The sequence below is a fragment of the Tachysurus fulvidraco genome, chromosome 23, assembly GCF_022655615.1.
Source record: "Tachysurus fulvidraco isolate hzauxx_2018 chromosome 23, HZAU_PFXX_2.0, whole genome shotgun sequence".
NCBI classification, from domain to species: domain Eukaryota; kingdom Metazoa; phylum Chordata; class Actinopteri; order Siluriformes; family Bagridae; genus Tachysurus; species Tachysurus fulvidraco.
The window spans coordinates 8,716,620-8,741,171 of NC_062540.1; the positions used below are offsets into that span (position 1 = coordinate 8,716,620).

A 24,552-nucleotide genomic window follows, 5' to 3' on the forward strand; every position below is an offset into this window, starting at 1 on the left:
GTTGACTTAAAGGGTGCTAGCGGAAATTGGGCTACTGTTGGTCAGGAAGGAGGGGAGAAGGGTTCATAAGCAGAGAGAGAAAAAGAAAGGCTCTAAGGTCATATAGGTCTAAGAATAGAGACTTTTAAGTTGGTACAATGACAGGGAAAGTAGAGAGCTGGCAGACATGATGGAGAGAAGAGAGGTATATACACTGTTTGTGCAGGAGACCAAAGGGGAGCAAAGCACATAGTATTGGAGGGGGATACAAACTGATTTATTATGTTGTGGATAGGAAGAGAAATGGGGTAGGAGTGATCCTGAAGGATGAGTTTGTGAGGAATGTTTTAGAGGTGAAAAGAGTGTCAGACAGGGAAATCAGTTTGAAATTAGAAATTGAAGGGGTGATGTTGAATGTCATCAGTGGTTATGCTCCACAAGTAGGCTGTGAGTTAGAAGAGAAGGAGAGATTCTAGAGTAAGTTAGATGAGGTGATGGAGAGTATTCCTATATGGGAGAGAGGAGTGATTGAAGCAGACTTCAACGGGCATGTTTGCGAGGGGAACAGAGGTGATGAGGAGGTGATGGGCAGGTTTGGTGTCAAGGAAAGGAACCTAGAAGTACAGATGGTGGTGGACTTTGCTAAGCCTTTGGAAAGGCTATAGTTAACACTTATTTCCGGAAAATAGAGGGACATGGTGTTACATATAAGAGTGGAGGTAGGAGTATGTAGGTAGACTACATTCTATGTTGACGAGGCAATCTGAGAGAAATTATTGACTGCAAAGTGGTAGGAGAGAGTTTAGCCATACAGCATCGGGTGGTGATGTGTAAGATGTCTCCGGTGGTCGAGAAGAAGAAGAGAGGAAAGACAGAAAAGGAGAACAAGTGGTGGGGGTTGAAAAAGGAACAATGGCATGAGGAATTCAGACAGAAGCTGAGAGAGGCTTTGGTGATCAGGGAGACAGGTAGGAGGGTGCTGGGTGTGTCATCTGGAAGGAGAAAAAAAGATAAGGTATCTTTGTGAACTTAGAGAAAGCATATGACAGGATGTCGACAAAGGAGCTATGGTACTGTATGAGGATGTCAGGAGTGGCAGAGAAGAACATCAGAGTAGTTCTGGATATGAATGACAGGAGTATGACAGCAGTGAGATGTGCTGTAGGTCATACAGAGGAGGTGGGGCTACATCAGCATTGAGTCCCTTTTTGTTTGGTATTTTAATGATCAGGTTGACAGATGAAGTCAATCAGGAATCTCCATGGACAATGATGTTTGCGGATGACATGATGAAACGTGAAGGTCTGCTCTGGAAAGAAGAGGAACAAAAGTCAGTCATAGTAAGACAGAATACATGTGTTTCAACGAGAGAGAGGGACATAGAACAGCAAGGTTACAGGGGGCTGAGATCAAAAAGTGCAAGAATTAAGTATTTGTGGTCAACTATCCAGTGTGACGGGAAGTGTGGAAAAGAGGTAACGAGGCAAGTGCAGGCAGGCAACTAGAGAAAAGTGGACAACCATTCATCAGGGTGCATGAAAGTGTCAGGAGTGTCGTGTGAAAGAAGAGTGTCAGCAAGAGTCCAAGGAAAGGTGTACAAGACAGTAGTGAGAAGGAGGTAGACAAGGATGGACAGGATTAGGAACGAGCACATCAGAAGGACAGCTCAGGTTGTCTGTTTTGGGGACAAGGTCAGAGAGGCTAGATTGAGATAGTTTGGACAAGCGTTTATATTGACAAAAAGATGTTGAAGCTGCCAAGAGTAGAGGATGCCGAGGATAGAGCTAAGTGGAAACAGATGATTCACTGTGGCGACCCCTGATGGGTAAAGCTGAAAGTAGAAGAAGGAGCAATGCAATATAAATACGTTCAGGTAGACTCGAATTAGTAATCATACCCATGCACGAATAGATTACTAAAATGTAACATCAACAGAGAAAATGCGTATTTTTTTTCACGGGAATAAATTGAGTGAGGTACCGAAAGACACCTAAAAGCGCCAAGAAATGCTTTCGCTTTTGATGGACAAAACGGTGTTTGCGTCATCAACCACGTGTTGGCGTTTCCATCCGGGACACGTGACACGCACTCGTTCTCCATCATGGCGGCTTCAGGTGAGATTTACAAGATGTTCCGTGCTGGGATGGGCTGTTATATATGGTTTTGGCGAGTGATGGCAAGTTGTTAACCCGTGTGTTGTAGTAGTGACGAGTTTGCAATGGCGCTTAATAGGCGCTTTCTGTACAATCACAAGGCGTTATAGAGAAAGGGTCTGGTGCGAAGCTAACGCTAACGGCTTATTATGCAAAAAGATATGGATCATCTGCATGACTCCGATTATACGCCCAAAACAAACAGTTTGCGTTGATCTGAGTTCTCAGTTTATCATTATTTGTGTTATTTAGGTGAAGACTGGATCGGTTATTTTGGTAGTGGCAGCGTTTGAATTTGTTTTCCTAGCAGTCTGTAGCTTGTGAGGTGGAAGTGTCTGACAGCACGGCTTTATCTGCTCTGCCTCAGTTTCGCCTGCAGGTCAATAAGGCGGTTTCACTAACTGCTAAACCGCTTATCGCGTTACTGTTGTACGCACGTGCACTCGAGGAAAAAAAGCCTCGAGACACAGTTGTTGTGCTCGAACGCTAAGCTAAAAACAAACATTGAGCCAGCAAGCTAACTAGCTAGCATGTCTCTCGGTTACTTAGCCGAGCCGATTATAAAGTACGTTCAGTTGCAGGTCTCAGGGTGCAGCGTGAAGGTAACTCTTGCTATCGTCTTTGCTAAATATATTTATATATCTGTTTAAAAATGATTTAGGTTTACATTACGTTGCTTTAATGTGACTTGTACAGAGACTTGCAGAGTTGTGCAACAATAAAGCTGTCTGACCTGCTGATATCAGCTGCCAAAAAACAAGCCGAGCCGCTAAAGGCCTTTGCTGATCGAATGGAAACAACAGCTACTTGAAGCTACGTCATGTTTTAAACGAAATAGAAATAACACACCTTTTGGCTCGTTGTTGGAAGGAAATAACAGTTAGACGGTTATAAAATCGCAAACGTGTTTTATTTAACGTAAACACGGTGTAATAAATCTGTGTTTGGGCAGCTAGTGAGACTGAGGTGGGTTTTTCTTTGTTAAAAAAAATCTGTCACAATTGCTGCAGTCGCTAAATGTAGACCTTTTAGTCACCGTTAACGTGTGTAGACTTAGTATTCAAAGCTTTTATTGTTGTACAGGAAGCAAAATAAAACTTTGGGAGGCCTATTGTTGTATAATGTAAAGCTTTTTTTTTTTTTTAAACAAAACTAACCAATTAAACAGAAGTAAACGTTCAAATTTTCTGTGACATACTTAATAACTGTACATTAAATGGTCAAAGCTTGTGCAAATATACAGAAAAATCACAACAGCAATCTTATTTGACTGGGCAGTAAACTGGTGATTAAGTGTACGGAATCAGGCAACTGCTCATCCAAGGTTTTCTTAACTCATACAAGTCATTATGGGCTTTTAAAATGTTGTAAAGGGCGAGTCTTTCATTATGCTAGAAAGCTTCCAGGCTTGCATATTGATTGGAGGTGTGCGTGGGTGCAGGATGGATTGGGCTAGAGTGTGTGCGAGAGCGGCCTGGATTTGGGCTAGAGTGTGTGCGAGAGCGGCCTGGATTTGGGCTAGAGTGTGTGCGAGAGCGGCCTGGATTTGGGCTAGAGTGTGTGCGAGAGCGGCCTGGATTTGGGCTAGAGTGTGTGCGAGAGCGGCCTGGATTTGGGCTAGAGTGTGTGCGAGAGCGGCCTGGATTTGGGCTAGAGTGTGTGCGGGAGCGGCCTGGATTTGGGCTAGAGTGTGTGCGGGAGCGGCCTGGATTTGGGCTGGAGTGTGTGCGGGAGCGGCCTGGATTTGGGCTGGAGTGTGTGCGAGAGCGGCCTGGATTTGGGCTGGAGTGTGTGCGAGAGCGGCCTGGATTTGGGCTAGAGTGTGTGCGGGAGCGGCCTGGATTTGGGCTAGAGTGTGTGCGGGAGCGGCCTGGATTTGGGCTAGAGTGTGTGCGGGAGCGGCCTGGATTTGGGCTAGAGTGTGTGCGGGAGCGGCCTGGATTTGGGCTAGAGTGTGTGCGGGAGCGGCCTGGATTTGGGCTAGAGTGTGTGCGGGAGCGGCCTGGATTTGGGCTAGAGTGTGTGCGGGAGCGGCCTGGATTTGGGCTAGAGTGTGTGCGGGAGCGGCCTGGATTTGGGCTAGAGTGTGTGCGGGAGCGGCCTGGATTTGGGCTAGAGTGTGTGCGGGAGCGGCCTGGATTTGGGCTAGAGTGTGTGCGGGAGCGGCCTGGATTTGGGCTAGAGTGTGTGCGGGAGCGGCCTGGATTTGGGCTAGAGTGTGTGCGGGAGCGGCCTGGATTTGGGCTAGAGTGTGTGCGGGAGCGGCCTGGATTTGGGCTAGAGTGTGTGCGGGAGCGGCCTGGATTTGGGCTAGAGTGTGTGCGGGGATTGCGTAAGAGGTTTCCATGCTAGTCTTCATGATTAAAATATAATTGGCAAGCATTGTGGAGTTGCCTACATGTTAATTTCACCGGATGCTGTTATGCCCAAGTGTGCTGCCAGTAAATAAATTAGGGCCTACCATGAACAGAGTTCTGTATTAGTTCAGGAAGCATGAGCAAAGAGATCTAGTGCACCATCATGGCATGTAAATCAGCAATAAATATACATTTTTTTCCCCTCCATATAAATTTGGATGTCCCTCTTGGAGTCCTGCGTTGGATACAAGTTTATGTGATGTGGGCTGTAGCCCGAATTATGTTTCTATTCTGCACCTTCTTATGATTTTGTACAGCACAGTAGTCATAGTGGAGACACTACTTCTAGTCTTTATTTAAGAATTTGCAGAGAGTTGTGAAATATTTTACATGTAATTTTATCTAATATGTATTTTTCAGCAGCAAAAAAGAAGGGCAAGAAGGGGAAGACCCTCACCCTAACTGACTTCTTAGCAGAGGACAGCGGAGGTAACCCTGTACCAAATTACACACCCGCAAAACCTACCAGCTGGGCGGATGAGACCGATGACCTGGAGGGAGACGGTGAGTGTTCGCACATGTATCGTGCTTACTGTAGAAATAGGGTTCAGTCAGTCTCAGATTTTTCTGGTTGCTTGTTTATTTATTTGTGTTCCACTTAATGGAACTTAATAATTGATTTATAAAGCCTGTGGTCTATACCGGTCTTGTGGCAATTTCTTATGCACATGTCTTATAACATTTGTTGATCATGTGGTTTGTTCATTTATTTAGCATGTAAATGGGTTTTATGATCATTATTCATTTTTTCCATCATCTCAAAATTACCTCAAGAACCAATGTACCAATATGATTGGTGAGTCTGATTCTTGCATGTGAATTAATGACACAAATTGCAGCACTTCATCATTGCACTAATGTTTTTATTTTTTTATTTTTTTTTTAGAATTTGCAGATAAATAGCTTTCTTACAGTGAGGTTGTCTGTATGCGATCAAATACCTGGAGCTCTGCCATCATGAATTAGTTGTTTACTCCTTCTAGTACTCAATACTTCTAGTTATTGCTGTCTCTTCTTTTTCTGTTCACTAGTTTATAGAAATTCAGCTGGCACACATCTGAAGTATATATATTATATTTATAAATATAGTTTGCAGGAAAAATCTCTGCCCCTGCTGTAGTCTTCATTAGGTTAGGTGCTAATAAAGGACCTGTGAGTTTTATCAATGTGGAGGTGGTGGATTATAATAGACCACATTTTTGGTCAAGTGCTGTGAAGCGAGACATTTCACCACTTTTTAGCTCATTATTCACATTTTACAATCAGTGTAAAGTATTACGGTGAGTATGAATTAGACAACTGTAAGCTGATCAAACATTGTGGTTCTAGTAAAGACCTCATGGTTTATTTCAGTCACACTTAATTCCTCAGAATGTATTCAGTTATTGCAATATTGTGTCCAGTCGTAGGTTTCAGTTGATTTAGAAACCGGTAGTTTATCCCTGGCTTTCTTGTTGACAGTTACTACTTCCTGGCACACAGAGGAAGATGTGTATCGTGCTCCACCCATTGATCGCTCCATCCTGCCCACGGCACCCCGCGCTGCACGCGAGCCCAACGTTGACCGCTCACGTCTGCCACGCTGCCCACCGTACACCGCCTTCTTGGGCAACCTGCCCTATGATGTGACCGAAGAATCCATCACTAGCTTTTTCCATGGACTCAATGTAAGTTGCTTTATTTTTAAGTACAGTAATACCTCGAGATACGAGCAAGGTCACGGAACGAATTAAACTCGTATCTCAAATTGTGCGTATCTCAAAACAATTTACCCCTTTTAAATGAATTGAAATCCCATTAATCCGTTCCAGCTTGCAAAATTCTACTAAAGTTGTTTTGTGTTTTGAATATGAAAAATGTACAGTACCTGTATTTTTATAAATGACAAATATTGTATAAAAACATACAGTAATAAAAGAGAATGTTAAAAAAAATGGTTTTACTTTACGGAAGAGGTTGATGGAGGAGTAGACAGGCGGAGGAGTTAGTAGGAATTAAACTTTCACTTTTGTTCACTTACTTGACTTAATTTAAGTGTAAAATAACATTAAGAGTGTACAGTAGCGATACTGTACACTCTTAATGCCATTTTACACTTAAATGGAACTTAACTAAACTTCACTAAAATGAATGAACTTAACTGAAATTCTCTTAACTTAACTGAACTTAATTGCTACAATTTCTGTTTTCTTTACATTAATTTTGCTTAATTTACTTCAGCGCTTTTCTCTTCAATTGTTTTTGCCTTTTTTGTCACTCTTTCCTCACTAACATCAAACCTGTCCGGTCGGCATAGCAGATGCGGTGTAGTCGCACAAGTTAAAAAATTTTTAACGGATCCGACGCCCAAAACCGATCCGGAGATGGTCGGCGCCTCACATAGCGCCTTTGCGACTCTCCATAGGAAATGAATGACTTCCAGTTTATCGGCCGTCGTTTGTCGTGTGCAGTGGAAAGGCGGCTTTAACCGAGTGAGACGCGGGAAGCTGAGGCAGGGGAAACAGAGCACACGTGGTTGTTGGGGATCTTTGTTTCGGCGGCGGTGGCTTGTACCTCAAGGCAGACATATGGTCGAATCACAGCTCATATCTCAAAAAATTTGTATGTCAAAGCACTCGTATCTCGAGGTATCACTGTAGTAAGTTGTTTTGCTGTAAACATTTCTTGCACCTGCGATTGTTATCAATATTACATTTATTATTTACCCATTATTCATTGGGAACACTTGTTCATGTAGTTGTCACTTTGCCAATCATATGGCAGCAGTGCAGAAACTAAAGTTTTGTTAAATTGTCACTGCATCAGTACTTTTCACCTGATTTTTTTTCCCCCATGTTCCTTTCCTATTAAAAATAATGTTATTTCCATTCTATGTTGCTTGTATTTTAATCCTCTGTTGCATCAGAAATAATAGTGTATTTTACAGAAGTACAAAACTACACAGTATGTACAGTTTTAATGAACCAAATTTTTAAAACAAAGTGTTCTGAGTTCGCTGTAGCTAGAAGACACCCTGATCGTTCCTTATGGGCTTTTTCCAGTTTGCATCATCTTTGTCGTTATTTAAATATTGTGCTGACTAGTAAACATTTGGCACATCTACGTCCTACATCCGTCACCTTTTAAGCTACTGTACCATATGCGACCAGTTGGGAGTTGCAGCTCACCTTTTACAACTTCCTAGAAACGTGCAGTAGAAATTTCTGTAGTCTGTATGACTCATGCTATTTTCCATTGATCTCTAACTTGTATAGCCAGTTAGTGAGCAGGTGCCATGACATATGTGGCCCCTATAGGTGTGTTAATAGTGTCGACTTCGCTCATGTTATGTACACTAGGTCTATATGTACAGTTGAACCCTGGAAAACATGTTTTATCTGTGTTCTAGAGCAGTGTTTTTCAATATACTACTCTTGTCATGCACATTTGGTGTGTTCCCTCCTCCAACTCAGCCAGTTTATCCTAGTTTTACTAGGATAATTAGTTGATGACTTTGGGGTTGAGGAAAACACCCAAAAGTCCGTTGGCCGTGTTCTCAAGAACAAGAGTATACATTTCTAGAGGTCTGTGCAGGGACAATGTTTTATTCCCATCTGTTGCATGCACTTTCCATTTACACATTTTATTGGACACACACAGTCCTACATGGTACAACATGCACTGCAATGCTTTTTTACGACTGTCTGTATTATAGAGAATAAAATACTAAAGGGTCAGAAGGGAAGATTGAAAAAAAATAAAACAGAATGCAATGAAATAAATTGAGAGAATAAGATAAAAGAAATTAAGATACAATGAAGTCAGCATGAAGCTGTTAGCCTTGTAGACACAAGGAACAGATTGTGTTTTTGTAAAAAAAAAAACCTTTTTCAGCACAGCAGTGTGTCTGGCAGATGTTGTGCTGGTATAAGTGTAACAGGCTCAATGTTGTTTGCAGCAGGTTTTTAACACCTTGGTGACATTGCCTGGATCTGAATCCCAAATCCCAAAATACCCAGCTAGCAATGTTGTTGTGTCCAGAAGTTACCACAGATGAAAAGCTAAGCAACTTGTTTATCCAAACTGTGCACAGAAATTTGGAAGCTCTATGTTTATATGAGTAAGTATTCTATGCCAACAAGGAAGGTGTGTTCAATAAAGCGGGCAGTAAAATGCACGGTATCTGCATGTCAAACTCTCACTCACTCACTGTAATAAAGCACAATTTAAGACTCACTTGCCGAAAAAAGTATTTGCACTCGAACTTCTCTCTTCAATGAGGATAATGTGTTGCCATACTGCTTTATTTAATCTGCTGTGTTCCTGTAGATCAGTGCAGTGCGTCTCCCCCGAGAGCCCAGTAACCCAGAGCGACTCAAGGGCTTTGGCTACGCAGAGTTTGACGACGTAGAGTCTCTGCTACGTGCACTCAGTCTCAATGAGGAGGTAAAACCTTTCAAATAATGCTGAATAAATGATTCTTTTTTTTTAATACTACAATTTGGCTTAAATGAATATAAGCTCATATTTAGGTGTATTATTTACTGCTGTTTTGTCTATACAAAGTCTGTTTATTAACAAAGATTTGCTAACTAATGGAGCCCATCAGGTGGTGGCGATCCATCTGTAACCATGACGTACCTTTTGACTGTAACTCCTTTACTTTACTTGTTTCATAGAACTTGGGGAATCGTCGGATTCGTGTGGACATTGCAGATCAGTCCAATGATAAAGGTGTGTTTTTATTAGTATATGCTGCCATCATGTCTGTTCAACTGAACAGTTATTCACAATGGTTTTTCTAAAGTAATCAGAATTGGTTATGGACGACAGTCAAGCTTGATCTTAGAACTTCTAATTGTTTAAAGGCTTAAAATTAGAAGTAGCTCTGATTAATTAAAAACCCATTTGGTTTTATTCCAAAGATGACCGTTCGATGTCAGGGCGAGATCGTAATCGTAGCATTGACATGGGACCAGACAAGACAGACTCAGACTGGCGAGCAAGGCCAAGTGGTGATGTGGATGAAGGGCCACGCAAAGACGATGGCTATGGAGAACGTGAGCTCTGTTTTAGTTGCATACAACTGTAGTTCTTTATTTTTGTTCTTTTAGTTTTTTCTCATTTCTCTTGAGGTAAACTACTTTTGCACTTTATAAATCTAACAGAATTCTATTTCTCGCTGGATTTTAGGATCCCGAGATCGCTACGACTCAGACAGGTACCGGGATGGTCCACGCCGGGACAATGATCGCTACGACGGTGGCAGAGACCGATATCGGGAACGCTATGACGATCGGGACCGCAGAGACTATGATAGAGGTGGTGCATCATTATGTTTGCTGGTTTCCATATATTGATTTTGTATAACAAAGCATACTATAAAGTGATATCAGTGACTCGGTGGATAGTCATATTTACATTAATGATTGGTTTGTAGGTCATTATGCAGATGCTTATAAAGCACCCAGTGATGCATTGTGTCATAAAATAAAGCAAAAAAAAAATCACCTCTGTCGTTCATTAATTTTAGACATCAGCATGCTTTGCTGTTAAATTATGTTAGTAGCTGACATATAACCATATAATGTGCTGATTCTGGACCCTTTGTCTAGTCATTTGTACACTTCTGCTGGTGATAGTTCACTAATGCTAGTTTAATTTAGTCACATTTTCTGACCTTTTCAGCACACCATGCACATTGCAGCTTTACTCTTTACACTAGAAAAATGTTGTCATGGACAGATATCCATAACTATATTTATAGCTAAGTAGCATATTTATAATTGTTGTCAGGCTCGTTTTCACTCCCCAGTCTTCCCAAGGTATTGTTGTTACAGAGGAAAACGTTCACAATACAAATCTCTTATCACCCAGGACTTAGGTAATATAAGCTATAGTATTTCATGCATGCAGATAAAGCTTTAGGATGAAGTGTCTTTTGTGTGTTAGGTTATGACTCCCGTGGTGGTGGTGGAGGGCGGCGTCCGTTCGGTAGTGGTTTCCGGCGTGATTATGACGACCGCCGGGATGACTACCGTGGCAGCGGTGATCGCTATGGAGATCGTTATGGTGACCGTGAAGACCGAACTGAGAGACGGGATGAGAAACGTGAGGACAGAGGTGAGACTTTACATCTCAGCCACAGATAAACTTTGTATATTCTTTGTACACTTGTGATTTAATTACATCATCTGTGATTTGTAGTCTGTCTACTTCTTCCTTTTTCTATTCGGACTTGCTATTATTTTTTGTGCACTACACATATGGTTTTGTATTGTGATGAATTAGTCGTTCCACTCTAACTGCGTTGTTGTACTGTTAACACTTTGTATTGTCCTGTGTAACGTCTGGCATGATTGGCAAGATTGTGTCTTACTGGTTATGGTGAGAGAGAATAAAGTTTTTGCTCGATTTGCTCAGGCCCTCTTCAGAGGCCCAAGTTGAACCTGAAACCACGTAGCGTTCCTAAGGACGAGGACCAGAGCAGCGCCCGATTAGCTGCCTCTAGCCGATCAGCTTCCATCTTCGGAGGGGCCAAACCAGTGGACACTGCTTCTAAGGAGCGGGAGGTGGAAGAGCGGCTGAAGAAAGAGCAGGAGAGGTTGCAGAGACAGCTAGATGAGGACAAGGGGAGGCCTGAGCGCAACCCCAGAGAGAGGTAATCTCCACATCTGATCAGAAAATCTGCATGATGGTGGTGTAAAAAAAAACAATGTAATTTGAGGGAGTACTGGACTGTTTTACTTAGAAAATACAAGTGCAGCAGTCCATATATAGTCATGTAAAATCTATTTTTATAGCTTTCTTATATCAGTTGTGTGTGTGTTTAAAATTCATATCCTTTAATTAACTTCAGTTATTTTCCTCAGACTTCAGTTATTTAAAGTCAACAGATTCTGTGTTGTTCTTTCCAGCAAGAAGAGAACATGTCAAATGTCTTCAAAATATGTCCAGTAGATGGTAGCATTGTATAAGTGTTGAGCGCTAGACACACCCGCTTCTCAGCTCATGTGCTGCAACATTGGCCAAATACTAAATATTTCTCCAAAAATATCATTCTTCTTGTGATTTCATAAATATTGGCTGTCTGGAATGTGAATTGCCTGATGTGTTGACCTGATTTGATAGCTGATTGTCCTCTTGCTGTATGGATACGAGAAGAGAAAACGGATGACTTATTCTGTTTGTAGAAGGTTGTTTGATTGGAGACAGGAAACGCAGCACAATCGCTTTATAGCTCTGCTGTAGTGTGTTGGATTTCTTTTGTCAACAGTATTGTACTCATCCATGTGCAATAGTCCCCCATGTGCTCTCTCCTCAAGTAAGTACTTCTGTAGGCTTAAGAGTTTAATTGACTACTCAGAACTCAGGCTGAATCTTAATAATTATAAGATTTTGAAAATGACAACAGAACTGTTGAGGCTTTTTAGAACTGGTGCTTACGCAGTTAACTTAATAGCAGGAAAATGTTTACTTTTTTCTTTTCTGCACATTCAGACATCCCAGTTGGCGAAGCGATGACCAAGCAACAGAGCGTTCCCGAACAGGAAGCGAGTCATCACAACCAGGAAACACCACTGGCAGAGGTGCATCATGGTTCATTATTATAACTGATTTATTCCTGCGTTGTTATTAATGTTATTTGAAAGGAAACTCACTCCTCCTGCAGGCTCAAGGCGCAGAGAAAGCGAGCGCTCTTTGGAGAACGAGGTGTTCAGCGGGCGTGATGATGAACCACCCTCTCCAGGAAGTCATGTGCCATCATCCAAGCAGGATGGGCTTTCCCTGAAGGTGGTCCCAGCCCCACCCCCTAAAGAGAATGCCTGGGCAAAGAGAAGTGCCATGAGCAGTGGCTCCTCTGAGAACGAGGTGAAACCTGGTCCGCCCAAAAGGTCAGAATCCATCCATTCAGCACTTGTCTGTGAAATATACTGATTGTTTCTCTGCTTCCAGAGAAAAGGTCCAGCCGACACTCTGGTTTATTGGCATGCTGTAGCCTGCCAATATACACATACATACACAAGAGAGAATTATAGATATCCAAAAAGGGGGGAATTCTTTTGGATGCATATTTCATTTTGACACTTTTGAATACTCATCATTCCCTCCGAGATTTTATGATTTGTTTTTTTGGTCACAGAAACGAACTCAATACGCATTCAGCCAAAGCCCTCTTCAGTTTATGTGCATTGAATGAGAGTACAACTATGAGAGAAAGTAGTGTTGTGTGTCTTTACTAGTAGCAGCTTAAAAGAAGAATCCTGTGCTTGCAACTACCAACAATTCAAATTATCTTTCAGCAAAATAGCGGAACAAAAAAAACAAAGTTGCAGCGCTCTGGACAAGTGGGTCTGCCAAATGTAAATTCAGCAACATTTTTGGCTGCATTAATCACAAAAAATAATTAAATCCAAGATGGACTGTCTAATGCTTCTTATCACAATAATGAGTTTGGCTGCAAATGAGCTTATATTTACAGCATTTGGCAGACACCCTTGTACAGGGCGACTTCCTTTTATTTCTTGATTTTTATTTAATTGTATTCAACTGAGATTAAGGTTTAAGCAGTTTGTGTACCTGGGATTAGACTACTAGGATACAAAATCTCCTAAGAGAGACTGTCTAATGCTACATATAGTACAGAATAATGAGTTTGACTGCAATCATGTTGGCTTGTCTGATTTCAGCTCTACAAGCTCAGCTGATGAGAGAGTTCCGCAGAAAGTCAAAGGTAAGATCAAGAGAAATGGTTCAGTCATCAAGATTAAATGGCCAGACCACCTGCCCCTCACACCCATGTGTGGGTCTTCCTTAAAATGTTGCCACAGCGCTCATAGCACATGATTGTGTAGAATGTCTCCGTCTCCTGTAGCATTACAGTTTTCCCTTACTGGATCTGCAGAGTCATGAAGACAAGCACTGGCCTGCACAGAGCCCTGATCAAAACATTACAGAGATTGATAGGATTTGTTATTCTTTCCCACAGCACTGCATCTGTAATAAGATGTACACATGAAGATGTGATGGTCAAGTGTCCAAAATCCTATTGCTTATGCCTTGATTATGCATTTCATTTAAAAAAAAAAAATAATAATTATAATGAAGTTTTTCTGTGCATATCCATGGTTTTCCACCCTAATCCTGAAAAGAGATGATTACATGAGTCAAACATTTTGATGCAGTTTTGTCAAATTACCAGTGTATAAAGTCCCATGAACTACGAATCATCATTGTTTGTCCTGCTCACACAAACACTTTATTGTTTTTCATTGTAAGGAGCCAACATACAGTACTTCACTTTCATTCCCCAAGTACATCTGCTCCTGGAGAGATCATATACTCGCATGCATATCTTTGGTACATCTTAACATTAAAAAAACTTCGGACCCCCGATCTATCGGAGCTTAGAAATCTTTGTCCATCTTGTTTCCATGCTTAACTTTAATTATGTGTACTGTGACATTACACGGACTGGAAAACCCTCTTTAAAACTTTCTGCCATGAGTGTGTTTGTCATGATCTGTCTCTCAATTCAAAATCCTACCCAACAAATTTTTTGTAGAAAATATTTTACTAGAAAATCCAGAAGATTGGTATGCTGGTAGGCTTAAGGAGTTTTTTAAATTACTATTAGTAACTGTAATAGGAATAATCCTTAATCTTAATAGTCAGCATTAATCCATTATTTGAGACCCAGATTCTGTTTGTTGGTATTGCACAATACGGACGTGTCGCGTTAAGTGCTGAGGGCTTATACTTTAATGATATTTTCTATAATCATTACCTTCCTGGTCAGAATTGTAGCTGTTGCTGCTCCTGTATAAAAATACCCTCAAACCTGGTCAAAGCTTGAGCAGGAGCACCAATTATTTATGGCATAGATAAGGAAATTAATGCTTCCTGTAGGTCTACATAGCATAGACAGATATATGATTCACTTTATTTTTTAACTCTATCAAAGCTACAACTGTCAATGTGTGTGTGTAGATCTATTATTAGTTGTAGACATTTTCCTTTCCATTTGGCAGACACCCTTATCCAGAGCAACATCCAAAAGTCATTAATTCAATACGATGAATACATTAACACTGGTGCACTAGGTTACAGATTTAACCTAGTTAACCTGAAACTTCTCAGTTTTTTATTTATTTATTGTTTTCAAACATGCATATAAACAAGGGAAAAAGTGCTAGTTCAAGTGTTTCAGGAAGCGGTAGGTCTTCACCCGTCGTTTGAAGATAGCCAGTGACTCAGCTGTTTGAACATCTAGGGGAAGTTCATTTCTTACCTCTTACCCTGAGAGATGATGGGACCAGTTGAACAGTACTGGTAGCACTGAGGGAGTGAGGTGCAGTGTGAGGAGTGATGAAGCACCTGGGATGATCAGCAGTTCAGTTTGTTGGAGAGAGCTTCGACTGATGAGCCGTCATCCACGATGATCTGTCCGACAGACATGCTGAGATCTGAGCAGAAGCTGTGGTATCTGAGGGCAGGAAGAAGAGTTGAGTGCCATCAGCATAGCAGTGGTGAGAGAACCCATGTGAGGAAATGACTTCATCAAGAGAGTGAGTATACAGGGAGAAACGGAGAGGACCAAGTACTGAGCCCTGTGGGACACCAGTGGAGTCTCTGCATAGAGTAGATGTCGGTCCCCTCCATGTTATCTGATATGAGCGGCCCTTCAGGTAGCAAGCAAACCATTCCCATGCTGATCCAAGACTCCTGAGGGTGGACAAGAGTCTTGACCGTATCAGTCGCCGCTGAAAGGTTGAGGAGGATGAGGACAGCTTGGCTGATCTAGCAGCATGTAGATTCTCAGAGACCGCCAGATTGGCAGTTTCTGTGGAATGTGCTGCTTTGAAGCCAAACTGGTTGAGATCTGAGTTTGTTCTGTGAGAAATAGACCGTTGATTGTACACAGTGCATTCAAGAACTTTCCTGTGGACCAGACAGCTTGTTGGTTCTTATTGCTCAATATTTCTTCTTGTAAAATCTTGTTGGTGGTGTGCACCTTTGGTTTTCTCTCCTGGCAGTAATGGGGCCATTTTCTCTGGACACCAACAACTGACCCAGGCATGATGTGGCACAAACCAGCCGAGTATGCACGCTCGATTTCATGGTTTGATATCATTAGTATTGCACAGTATAATTTGGCTGCAATTAAGTTAATACTGTCAGAGACAGAATGTTCTCTGTGAGATGAGGTGGTGCCGAGGCAGGCAGCAGTTGGTGACAAGTGGTTTGCTCATTCAATGAACAGTTTGTTTACACACAAAGTCTGTTGTACAGAAAGCAAGACATTTCAGACTGTGCTGTCACTATGATGCTTGTATCACATTTGCCGGTCACTATCAGCTGGGCAAAAAAGGTCCTATTGTGAGGTACCAAAAGAAATGCTTTAAAGAGATCAAATGTTGAACACAAGATATAATAACTAAAACTATCTTCTGTTTCTACAGTTGGTATGGGATGTATAAGTTTGATTGGATAATGTGCTTGTGTGTCACAGTATGGACGAAACACTGAGACGTTACTACCAGTTGAAGAGAATTGCACTTGACTGAATATTGTCTGCTATACTTATGCATTATTGCATTGTAGCAGTAGAATATTAGTGCTAAGACATTAGTGCAGCCCTCGACTGAGGAGCCACTGTCTAACTGCACATTGTCTGTACATGCACCTCTCCTTGCAGATGAGAACAAGGGAGATTGTCCACGCCGGGGCCGCGGGGGGGCTCCAGCTCCAGCAGCAGGGAGAGAACGGCGCAAGGAAACAGACAGGTTAGCCTCTACTGAGTAGAATTTTGGCCATGGGACAAACAGAACTATTGTCCATTTGCAGCTACCTTTAAGTCTCAAATGAATACTTAAAAAATTGTTCCATTGTGGCCTTAAAATTCCATGGCTTGTAATATTATATCCAGATTGCCAGCACTATCTAATTGTTCTGCATCATTTGCTGCATCTAAGCCCTAGCTTCTTCAGAACTTTGGGCTGTAACCAAAATGGTTCATCATTTACTAACATACATGAACCACCCAGCCTTCAGTATGTCAAGTAAAACCTTCAAGAAATGGTATTTCTAGCCATTAGATTAAGTGTGGCTGTGTATGCATGCCAGAGACTGCTGTTTCAGTCTGTTCTACATTGCTTGTAGAAAGGACGTCAGAAGAGAGCGAGATCTCAGACCAGCACCAGGGCCAAAGAAATATGAGGAATCTCCCAGTCCTGTGAGTGACAGAGCTCTAAGGCACTTTCTCTGGGTGTGACCACCTTTCCCATGACCTTATATAATTTTGCCTCTGGGTGTGCCTGTGTCTTTGTTTAAATATTCTAAAATGGAAAGCTGCTGTGTGATTACTGCTGTTTGTGTTCATCACATTTATTCAGTAAGAAGAAATAGAAAGGTTGCCATAATCAAGCATCATCTGTCAAAATCAATATTTTCCAGCTTATTTCAATAATAAGTTTTGAAAATGTTTACCTAATGTTTACCTACAAATTAAACCTAATTAGTTTGAGATTGCTAACCTGTTGCAAGACCCCAAATTATTTTCTGTTTACTGTTAAACATACTGTGCTGATCTTCACAATCCTAGTCAATGCTTTTATTCAGATTTATAAGACTTAATTACTTCCCTGAAAAATCCTAAAATTCTTATTGAATACTGTGAAGTGGAGGACCTTATATGAGCTGGTGTTGTTAATATTTGATATTATATTTTACGTTTTTTTTTTGTTGTATTTTGTAATACTGTAAGATTCCTTGGACTGCCCTCTTTTACCTACATGGGGCTTGCCATGAAAATAGCCATTAAAAGAAGAAGAGAGAAATTCTTGCAGTGAAATGGTTAGTGTGTGCATTGGGTATGAGATACGGAGTATCACTAATTTATGCAGTTGTGTATTGGAGTAAAAAGGGGGCAAATGTATTCTCTTGAACATTACTAAATTTACTCTTTTGTTTGGAGCTGCTAATTGTTCATTGTTGGGTTCTCAAAACCCAAGCCCATGATCTGCCCAAAAGTCTTCTCTTGCACACAGGATACAACAGTGTTTATCAATTTAAAGAATTATATTCACTGGCCACTTTTAGGAAAATCATATAAATACTGGGAAGGAATCAATAGCCAACATCCCAAGGTTCAGTATGTTGTGATTTCTGCTCACCACAGTTGTAATAAGTAACTATTTAAATTACTGTAACCTTCCTGTCATGTCAACTCAGTCTGACTGTGCTCTTTTTTTTTCTTCTTCTTCTTCTTCTTCTTTTTTTTTTTGCATTTCCACGTCTCACTGAATGTTTTCGGGCCATTCTTGTATAAACACTAGAGACTCCTGTGCATGAAAGTCCCAGGAGATCAGCAGTTTCCTAAATACTCAAACTCTAGCCCATCTGGCACCAACAACCATGCCACGGTCAAAGTCACAGATCAGAGATTTTCCAGATTCTGATGGAAACTAATTGAAGCTCTTGACCTCTATCTGTATAATTTTCTGCGTCGTGCTTTTGCTAAATGAGTGGCTGATTGTATACTTACTTGTCTTTACATCTGGGGACCCTAAGCAACTGCATTGTCAGCTTTGCCAGTCATGTCATATAAACCAATATATATGTATTTAATTTAATTGCTTAATAACAAATTTAGTTATTAACTAGATTTGTAAAGTTCATCGTGACAAAGTGATGTTGGCTTTGACGATGCAAGTATTCGTGCTTTTTGGAGGCGAGTGGACATAAGGGTCAGTGTTACTTTTGGAAACAAGTAGACAGAAAGCTAGGGTGCCAAAACATTTGGAGGTAAGTGGAGACGAGCATGTGATCTCATCCGAATACTGTTGAGGAAGTTCTCATTGTGCTGAGTGTTTTGATGTGTCACAAGTCCATGTTGTGCTAATTTTTTATTTTCACGTGACATCATCAGAATACCCGTGACGAAGTTCCCCTCAATGTTCTGAGTGTTCTGAATGTATCAGAGTATCACCCTAAAGGAGCTGGCCGAGTTTAGTGTAGATGATTCGAAAGCTTGCCGAGTTATAAACCTCCAAAGTTTATAATGGGACTCTATGGGGGGAAAAAGGCCACTTTGAGACCCCGTACCGGAAGTACCAGAACTCGGATAGCAGAGAAAAGTAATAGCAACAAACTTCAGACCAGGGTCTACAACATATCCCAATTTGGTGCATGTGGCTCGAAGGTCCTAGGAGGAGTTACTCTTGATAAATTTTTGTCTAAGCTTAAATAGGAAAACAGAATGTTGGCTTCTACAAAGCCAACATAATAACAAATAGAATAATATAAATAAAATATAATACATTTCAATACACATTCATGCTAGTAAGAGTTCACCACCACATCTCCACCACAAGATTAGTCATGTGACCTGTTTCCCTGAATACAAATTCAGAACTCCTGTGATTAATCTCATACTCGTTTTAAATACGGAAACCTCTCATGAGTTGTGTCTCGTTCTTTGAGTAATAATGGCAGTGATTCTAAGCATTTGGGATTTTATTGTAATTCTGTTTCAACGTGTTTGTGTTCTTTTGCTTCTCATATTGCCACTTCACTTCACTTTCATACTCGACGACCGGCATTTTTTTGATTGTTTGTAACCAAACCGTTGTTTCCATCCAGCACGAGCCTCATTACTCAATGGCCATTGGACCTAACAACATTTTGCACTTTCTGCCCCAGATAGACACACACGCTTCATGAGCTTCACTTCTTCAGTTAGTTATTTAGTTATGTAAATTGTCATATATATTACTCATCATATAGATATATACATAAATCTTTTCACCAACTAATAAAGTGTGACGACTAGTAAAGTGTGGGTGTTTTTGTGTATGTTTAAATTTATTGCGGCCCCAATAGTGACAGCTTGCAGCACAAATAATTGCATGCATAAGGTGTTCCTAATAAAGTGGCTGGTGAGTGTACATTATCCATGAATAAGAATCAATGATAAATATGCCTTTGTTTAACCTTTGATATCTTCATGGGGAAGCTCTTTACAAATGCAAACCACATCCACTTGCAAGAGCAAAAACACTTGCCCTTTTTGTTTTCTGGGTCCCAGTCTACACTACCTTAAACTTCAGGGATTATTTCAGTCTGTGAATATTCTTTTCCTGTTATCAGTAACCACATTTTTATAAACCGCTGCTATATTTGATTTGATTGGGTAGTATTAGGAAATCCGTCCAAATGTGAGTCATATATGGAAATCTCTAGGTTAGAGCAGTAGAGGGCAGCGTGTTTTGGTAATAATAATTGAGTAAGAGGAAATTATTGAAACAAGAAGCTTTTGCATTGCACATATTTATCAAATAGTTTTATTGTAGTATTTTTGGAACAAGATAAATCTGTGCACCTGTACAACTGTGGCTTTTAGAGCTTTATACTTAAACATTTTCTTACCACTACAGTTTTTTTTATGTAACCGTGGTTGTATGAAGCCCAAAAGTAACCAGAGCAGTGAGATTCAACTGGTTCTTGTGTGGTTATGCCTGCATGCCTAGACACATAGTGATGTATGGCTCAGTGTTCGCAGTACATCTCATCAAGTTTTCACCAGCTCAGTCCAGGTTCCAAATGACCAGGAAATGACCTTATCAGATACCCAGTGCTCAGTTCACTACAGTTCTGTTTCAGACAGATGATCTACAATGTTTTCCATGCTGTATAAGCATGAGCGAGCTGCCTAAATCCTTTTTTAATCTGCTCACAAAGATCCTTGAACTTTTACAGTAAATTGTCTCAACAAGCAGAAGAGAACTTGTGGTGGAAGTGAATTTCCTAGAACCAACAGTCTGACTTGAAAGCTTTTTTCAAATACACTTACCAAGGCAGCAGAGATGAGAAGAAGCTTAGGAAGATGGAAGTCAGACACCGCCACTGTATCTTGATACCATGTACAAGCAAGTGACATATGGTGGGATTTGTTGCACATACCACATGATCCGTCACACTTGGTGTACGTGTGCAAGATACAAGAACACGTCCAGATGATTCTTACCACAGAGATGAAATGAGCCTTACTGCTACATCCTCTGTCCTGTCAGAACTTTAGTTTAGTACTGATGTGGGTCAGGTGCATGACTGATGAATTTCATACAGTGTTAGGCCTAAAATGTTTGTGTAGATAAGCAAAAATGGCTTACATATAAAAGATGGATAGAATTATTAAAAAAGGGTTTAGGCATTTACACTCCAGCTGTCTGTCAATTTGCTTTGCATTCTTTCATTTTCATGGTGTGTTTTAAGCTCAGTTGAGTTTTAATATATAGCCCCGTTTGCTAATATTAAGCCCGGATTGTATAAGGATCTGCCCCAATGTGTGTTTATTGTGTGTATGTTTCTGATTATAAAGCACCCAAAGATATGTTCAGTGTAATCAAATGGTCTGAATTATTTGCATTAATGTTATACCTCTTCCAGTTTGTTTAAGCTTCTGTTCTTTCTTTTCCCGTCAGACAATTTAGACCATAAGCTGTCTCTTATTTTAATTTGGCCAAAGTCCCCAACATGGAAGACTTTATCATCTGTCATTTATTACTGTCCAGTTACATCTGATCTTCTCTCTCTTTTGGCAGAAATTCAGCTCAGCCAGTAAATACGCAGCCTTACTAATGGATGGCGAGGGAGACGACGCTGAGGAAAACTGAGAATGAGAAATTTGCAGCGGAAAAGACGGTCATAAATGAATTACGAATTAATCCTCCATCTTTTTCCATGCAGCAATGAAGGACCCAGCTCTGCTCTGGAGAAGCAGTAAAATTACATGGCAGTCTCTTTAATAAAACACCTTCTTCAGGACTGAGCAGAACCTAGTGGGGAAAAAATACCAGACTCATTTTAAAATACGAGGGTACATGGGAAGTTGGCTAAGCTAATTATTATTAATTTTAAAGAATAAATGAGCGAATGTGATCCCTTTGTTGCAGCTGCTCCGGCATACATCACACATTTCTAGCACTAGTTTATTAAAGCAGGGCATGACACAAGGTAGGTTCTTACCAAAGGCGAGTGTCTTGTTGCTTTTCAGGGTCCCCCCCCCTTTTAACTGAAAACAGACATTGGGACCTGCATGATCTGTTCAGCCGCATTTAATCTTTCAAAATCATGTCTTAAAGCATATTATATGGGACTTATATTGAAGATGATCTACTAAATGTGAGGCAGAAAGCAAACCATTTCCATACCACATATCAGTTAAGCAGTTTCCATCATTGCGTTTTCCCTCCGCAAAGTTTGAATAAGATTATTTTATCCTGCAGACCCATTCTCATGGACAAGTTTATTAAGCTACCTCTGTGGCCGGCTGTGCCCTCAGAACAAATATTTTGTATCTTCTAAGGATTTACAGCTTGTTAGTCATTTACAAAATGTTGCCCCTTAATCAATTCCTTTTAATCATTGGTGACGAATTGCTTTTTGAATCAACCAGTGCAGTTTGTGTGCATTCAGAATAAAGGTTTTAATAAAATGGTCACTATTGTGCAGTCTGTGGTTTCATGCTTTACATTTGTTACATTAAAGAGTTCTAAGAAAAACAAAGACTCTCTAGATAATACAGTATAAATGTGAAGTGACATTCACACATGCAAGCCAATCACATTTGTTTTCTTTCTGAAATATAAATAACAGATTAAATGAACCGGGTTACACTCTACTACATCCGCCTGTGGCTTGTCTAAACTATCAAGTAAGCTGATATTCCATGAAGCAGCAGAACTGAAATAAGTCAAGGGTCACTTTCTTCCTGTAACTACAGGAAGTTTTGAGTTTATCTACAGGAGGTAAAGGAGGCACACAGTCAAGAGGTCACGCACTTAATTCTTCCTGTAAGCAACATGTCTAATAAAAACCCCTAAGTGTCTGCTGCACTAGTGCTTTGTTTTAAGGTCAAAGTATACTTGTAGTTCATCCCCAGTGGCACTTGCCAGTGTGGTTCAGAGGAACATGATCTGGAGTAATGCAATCCAACATTACCATCAACATCCATGTGTAAACACTCATGTGTATTTCCTTGATGCAGTGCTGAGGGGAGATTCCCATGAAAACAAGCAAAGCAGCACGTCTCTCTCCATGGGAATGTAGAGTTTCTGCAATCAGCACATCGTGTAGATATTTTTAAAGACGCTAAGTTCAACCCAGATGGATGCAAGGAATGTACAGTTTAACCTCAGGGCATAAAAAGCCATATTCTAAAATAAAACTGGATCACGATGATTCCATTCAATTTATTCTCTTTGATTTGATTAAATTCATCTAAAAAAATCGCCAACGTGTCATGCAGTCATTCGCATTCTTTAGTTTTGTGTGGTAAAATGAATAACCCTTTTGCAGTTGAAGAATTTGCCCTTAAACCCAGGTTACAAGGTCTCATAAATAAGAGTTCATGCACTGAAGCCTGTGACAGAAAGCAGACTGGGCCATTGGAGGCAGCAGTGAGAACAGGCACACACTGTTCTCAGCCTGGACATCTGCTTGTGTGTTGTCCATCACTGTGTGACCCTGACATTTTCTCAGCATCTTCCTGCAGCTCACTCCCACATCCATCTATTCTGAGATCTGGACTCAAGGGTGCATAAATATATAGAACCAATCCAGAAACGTTTTTTGTTTTTTTCTTCTTCTCCGATTACTTTGGATGCAGATCCAGGATTCAGTGAGCCTTTGATTTTGAGCCCAGTCAGATGGTTTGTTATTTTACTCTCTATGTTGCATTATCAGCTTGATACAGGATGTTTCTAGTAGCATCTGTACCTTTGTCCTGCTGAGATCTTCTCTAATGTTTTGGTGGTTACTACCACTACTAATAGATTTAACGTCACACAGCTGTCTTTTTTGACTTCTGTATTCATTTGATTGTTCTCCTTACTGATGCACACATTTGGTTTCCTTTGAGTGTTTCTGCAGTGTTTTCCTCAAATCACCACATACAGTTCCTTCTTACAGAGAAATGCCAGTTGACTCTAAACAGATGTTTCTGTTAATACGTCTTACATTTCTCGTAAACTAGTCTATTAAAATTACTAATGGATACGCTTAAAGAAGACCTCATCTTCTATTGTTAGGTTCAGCCTGAAAAGGATCATACAGGTGACTGCACATATGGCAGTAATTTTAGGCCAATTGTGACCACAAATCCCTACCTCTGTACAGTATTTAGTGAATACTAAACTGTTAAATGCCACAGTACTATCATACACTGCAGACAGACCTAAAATATAACACGGATCATGTGACACATTTTAAGTAATTCTCTGAACCTGTCTTTATTTATGACACCCCAAAAAAACATTTTATTACTTTTTTCTTAAAATTTTTGTAATATTTCTTGGAGTGCTGTGGTATTTCTGTTCTTTGTGATGGCGAAATATACAGGCCAAGTTTGTGTGTTTTTGTACACACCCTAGATGTGGGCACAATTGTTTTGTTCTTGCACAAGATTATGCTTCTATATTCGGATCTAACCAAACCCGGGCCAATTTCAGAGTATGTTACGTACTAAGTGACCGCTGCTTTAGGTGGAGACTGTGTGTGTGTGTGTGTGTGTGTGTGTGTGTGTGTGTGTGTGTGTGTGTGTGTGTGTGTGTGTGTGTGTGTGTGTGTGTGTGTGTGTGTGTGTGTGTGTGTGTGTGGTCAGTTCCATAATGACTTTGTGTAGGGGATTATGATGGAGAATAAACTGCAGGTGGGAGGCCATGTCTTTCATACTTTTGTTTCTTATGTTGTCATTTCCGTATGGCTTATTGAAGTATACAGCATTATGGCACCGTATCAGTGCGCACTGATCTTAAGGATTTCTGTATAATTCAACTACAACTTACTGGTATTTCTTCTCTATTCATCATCTAACCCTGCAACTGATCTAGAATGTAGCTTCCTGCATTAGATTTATAACTGTGATGCTTGCCTTAAAGCCAAAAATGGAACAGCCCCCACATACCATACTTTGCACCAATTCCCCTGGGGGACGCTAGCATGACTCGACTGGGTCCATCAGT

The 24,552-nt window shown here is 40.6% G+C and overlaps 1 protein-coding gene across 6 annotated transcripts; it reads left to right on the plus strand.

Moving 5' to 3' along the window:
* The first annotated feature begins 1,944 nt into the window (after positions 1–1,944).
* eif4ba (eukaryotic translation initiation factor 4Ba) lies at positions 1,945–22,031 on the plus strand. Of its 6 annotated transcripts, none has more exons than XM_027144911.2 (15): positions 1,945–2,093; positions 4,910–5,053; positions 6,011–6,216; positions 8,858–8,974; positions 9,208–9,262; positions 9,454–9,588; positions 9,722–9,850; positions 10,481–10,651; positions 10,952–11,189; positions 12,029–12,117; positions 12,201–12,423; positions 13,219–13,262; positions 16,227–16,314; positions 16,691–16,763; positions 21,133–22,031. In XM_027144911.2, exons 1-15 carry the CDS (start codon positions 2,081–2,083, stop codon positions 21,202–21,204), a joined length of 1,797 nt encoding a protein of 598 aa, XP_027000712.1. In that variant the 5' UTR covers positions 1,945–2,080; the 3' UTR covers positions 21,205–22,031. The 6 variants fall into 6 exon arrangements, with proteins under 6 accessions (XP_027000712.1, XP_027000713.1, XP_027000710.1 ...); XM_027144912.2 differs by having other exon boundaries at positions 1,968–2,093; positions 4,913–5,053; XM_027144909.2 differs by lacking the exon at positions 1,945–2,093 and adding an exon at positions 2,100–2,155.
* Positions 22,032–24,552: the final 2,521 nt, after the last annotated feature.

Bases quoted from the DNA above. Each gene is read 5' to 3' on its own strand.
- eif4ba (XM_027144909.2), top strand. The intron at 8,975-9,207 runs GTAAAACCTTTC...CTTGTTTCATAG, and splicing joins CACTCAGTCTCAATGAGGAG to AACTTGGGGAATCGTCGGAT. The intron at 13,263-16,226 runs GTAAGATCAAGA...CTCTCCTTGCAG, and splicing joins AGTTCCGCAGAAAGTCAAAG to ATGAGAACAAGGGAGATTGT.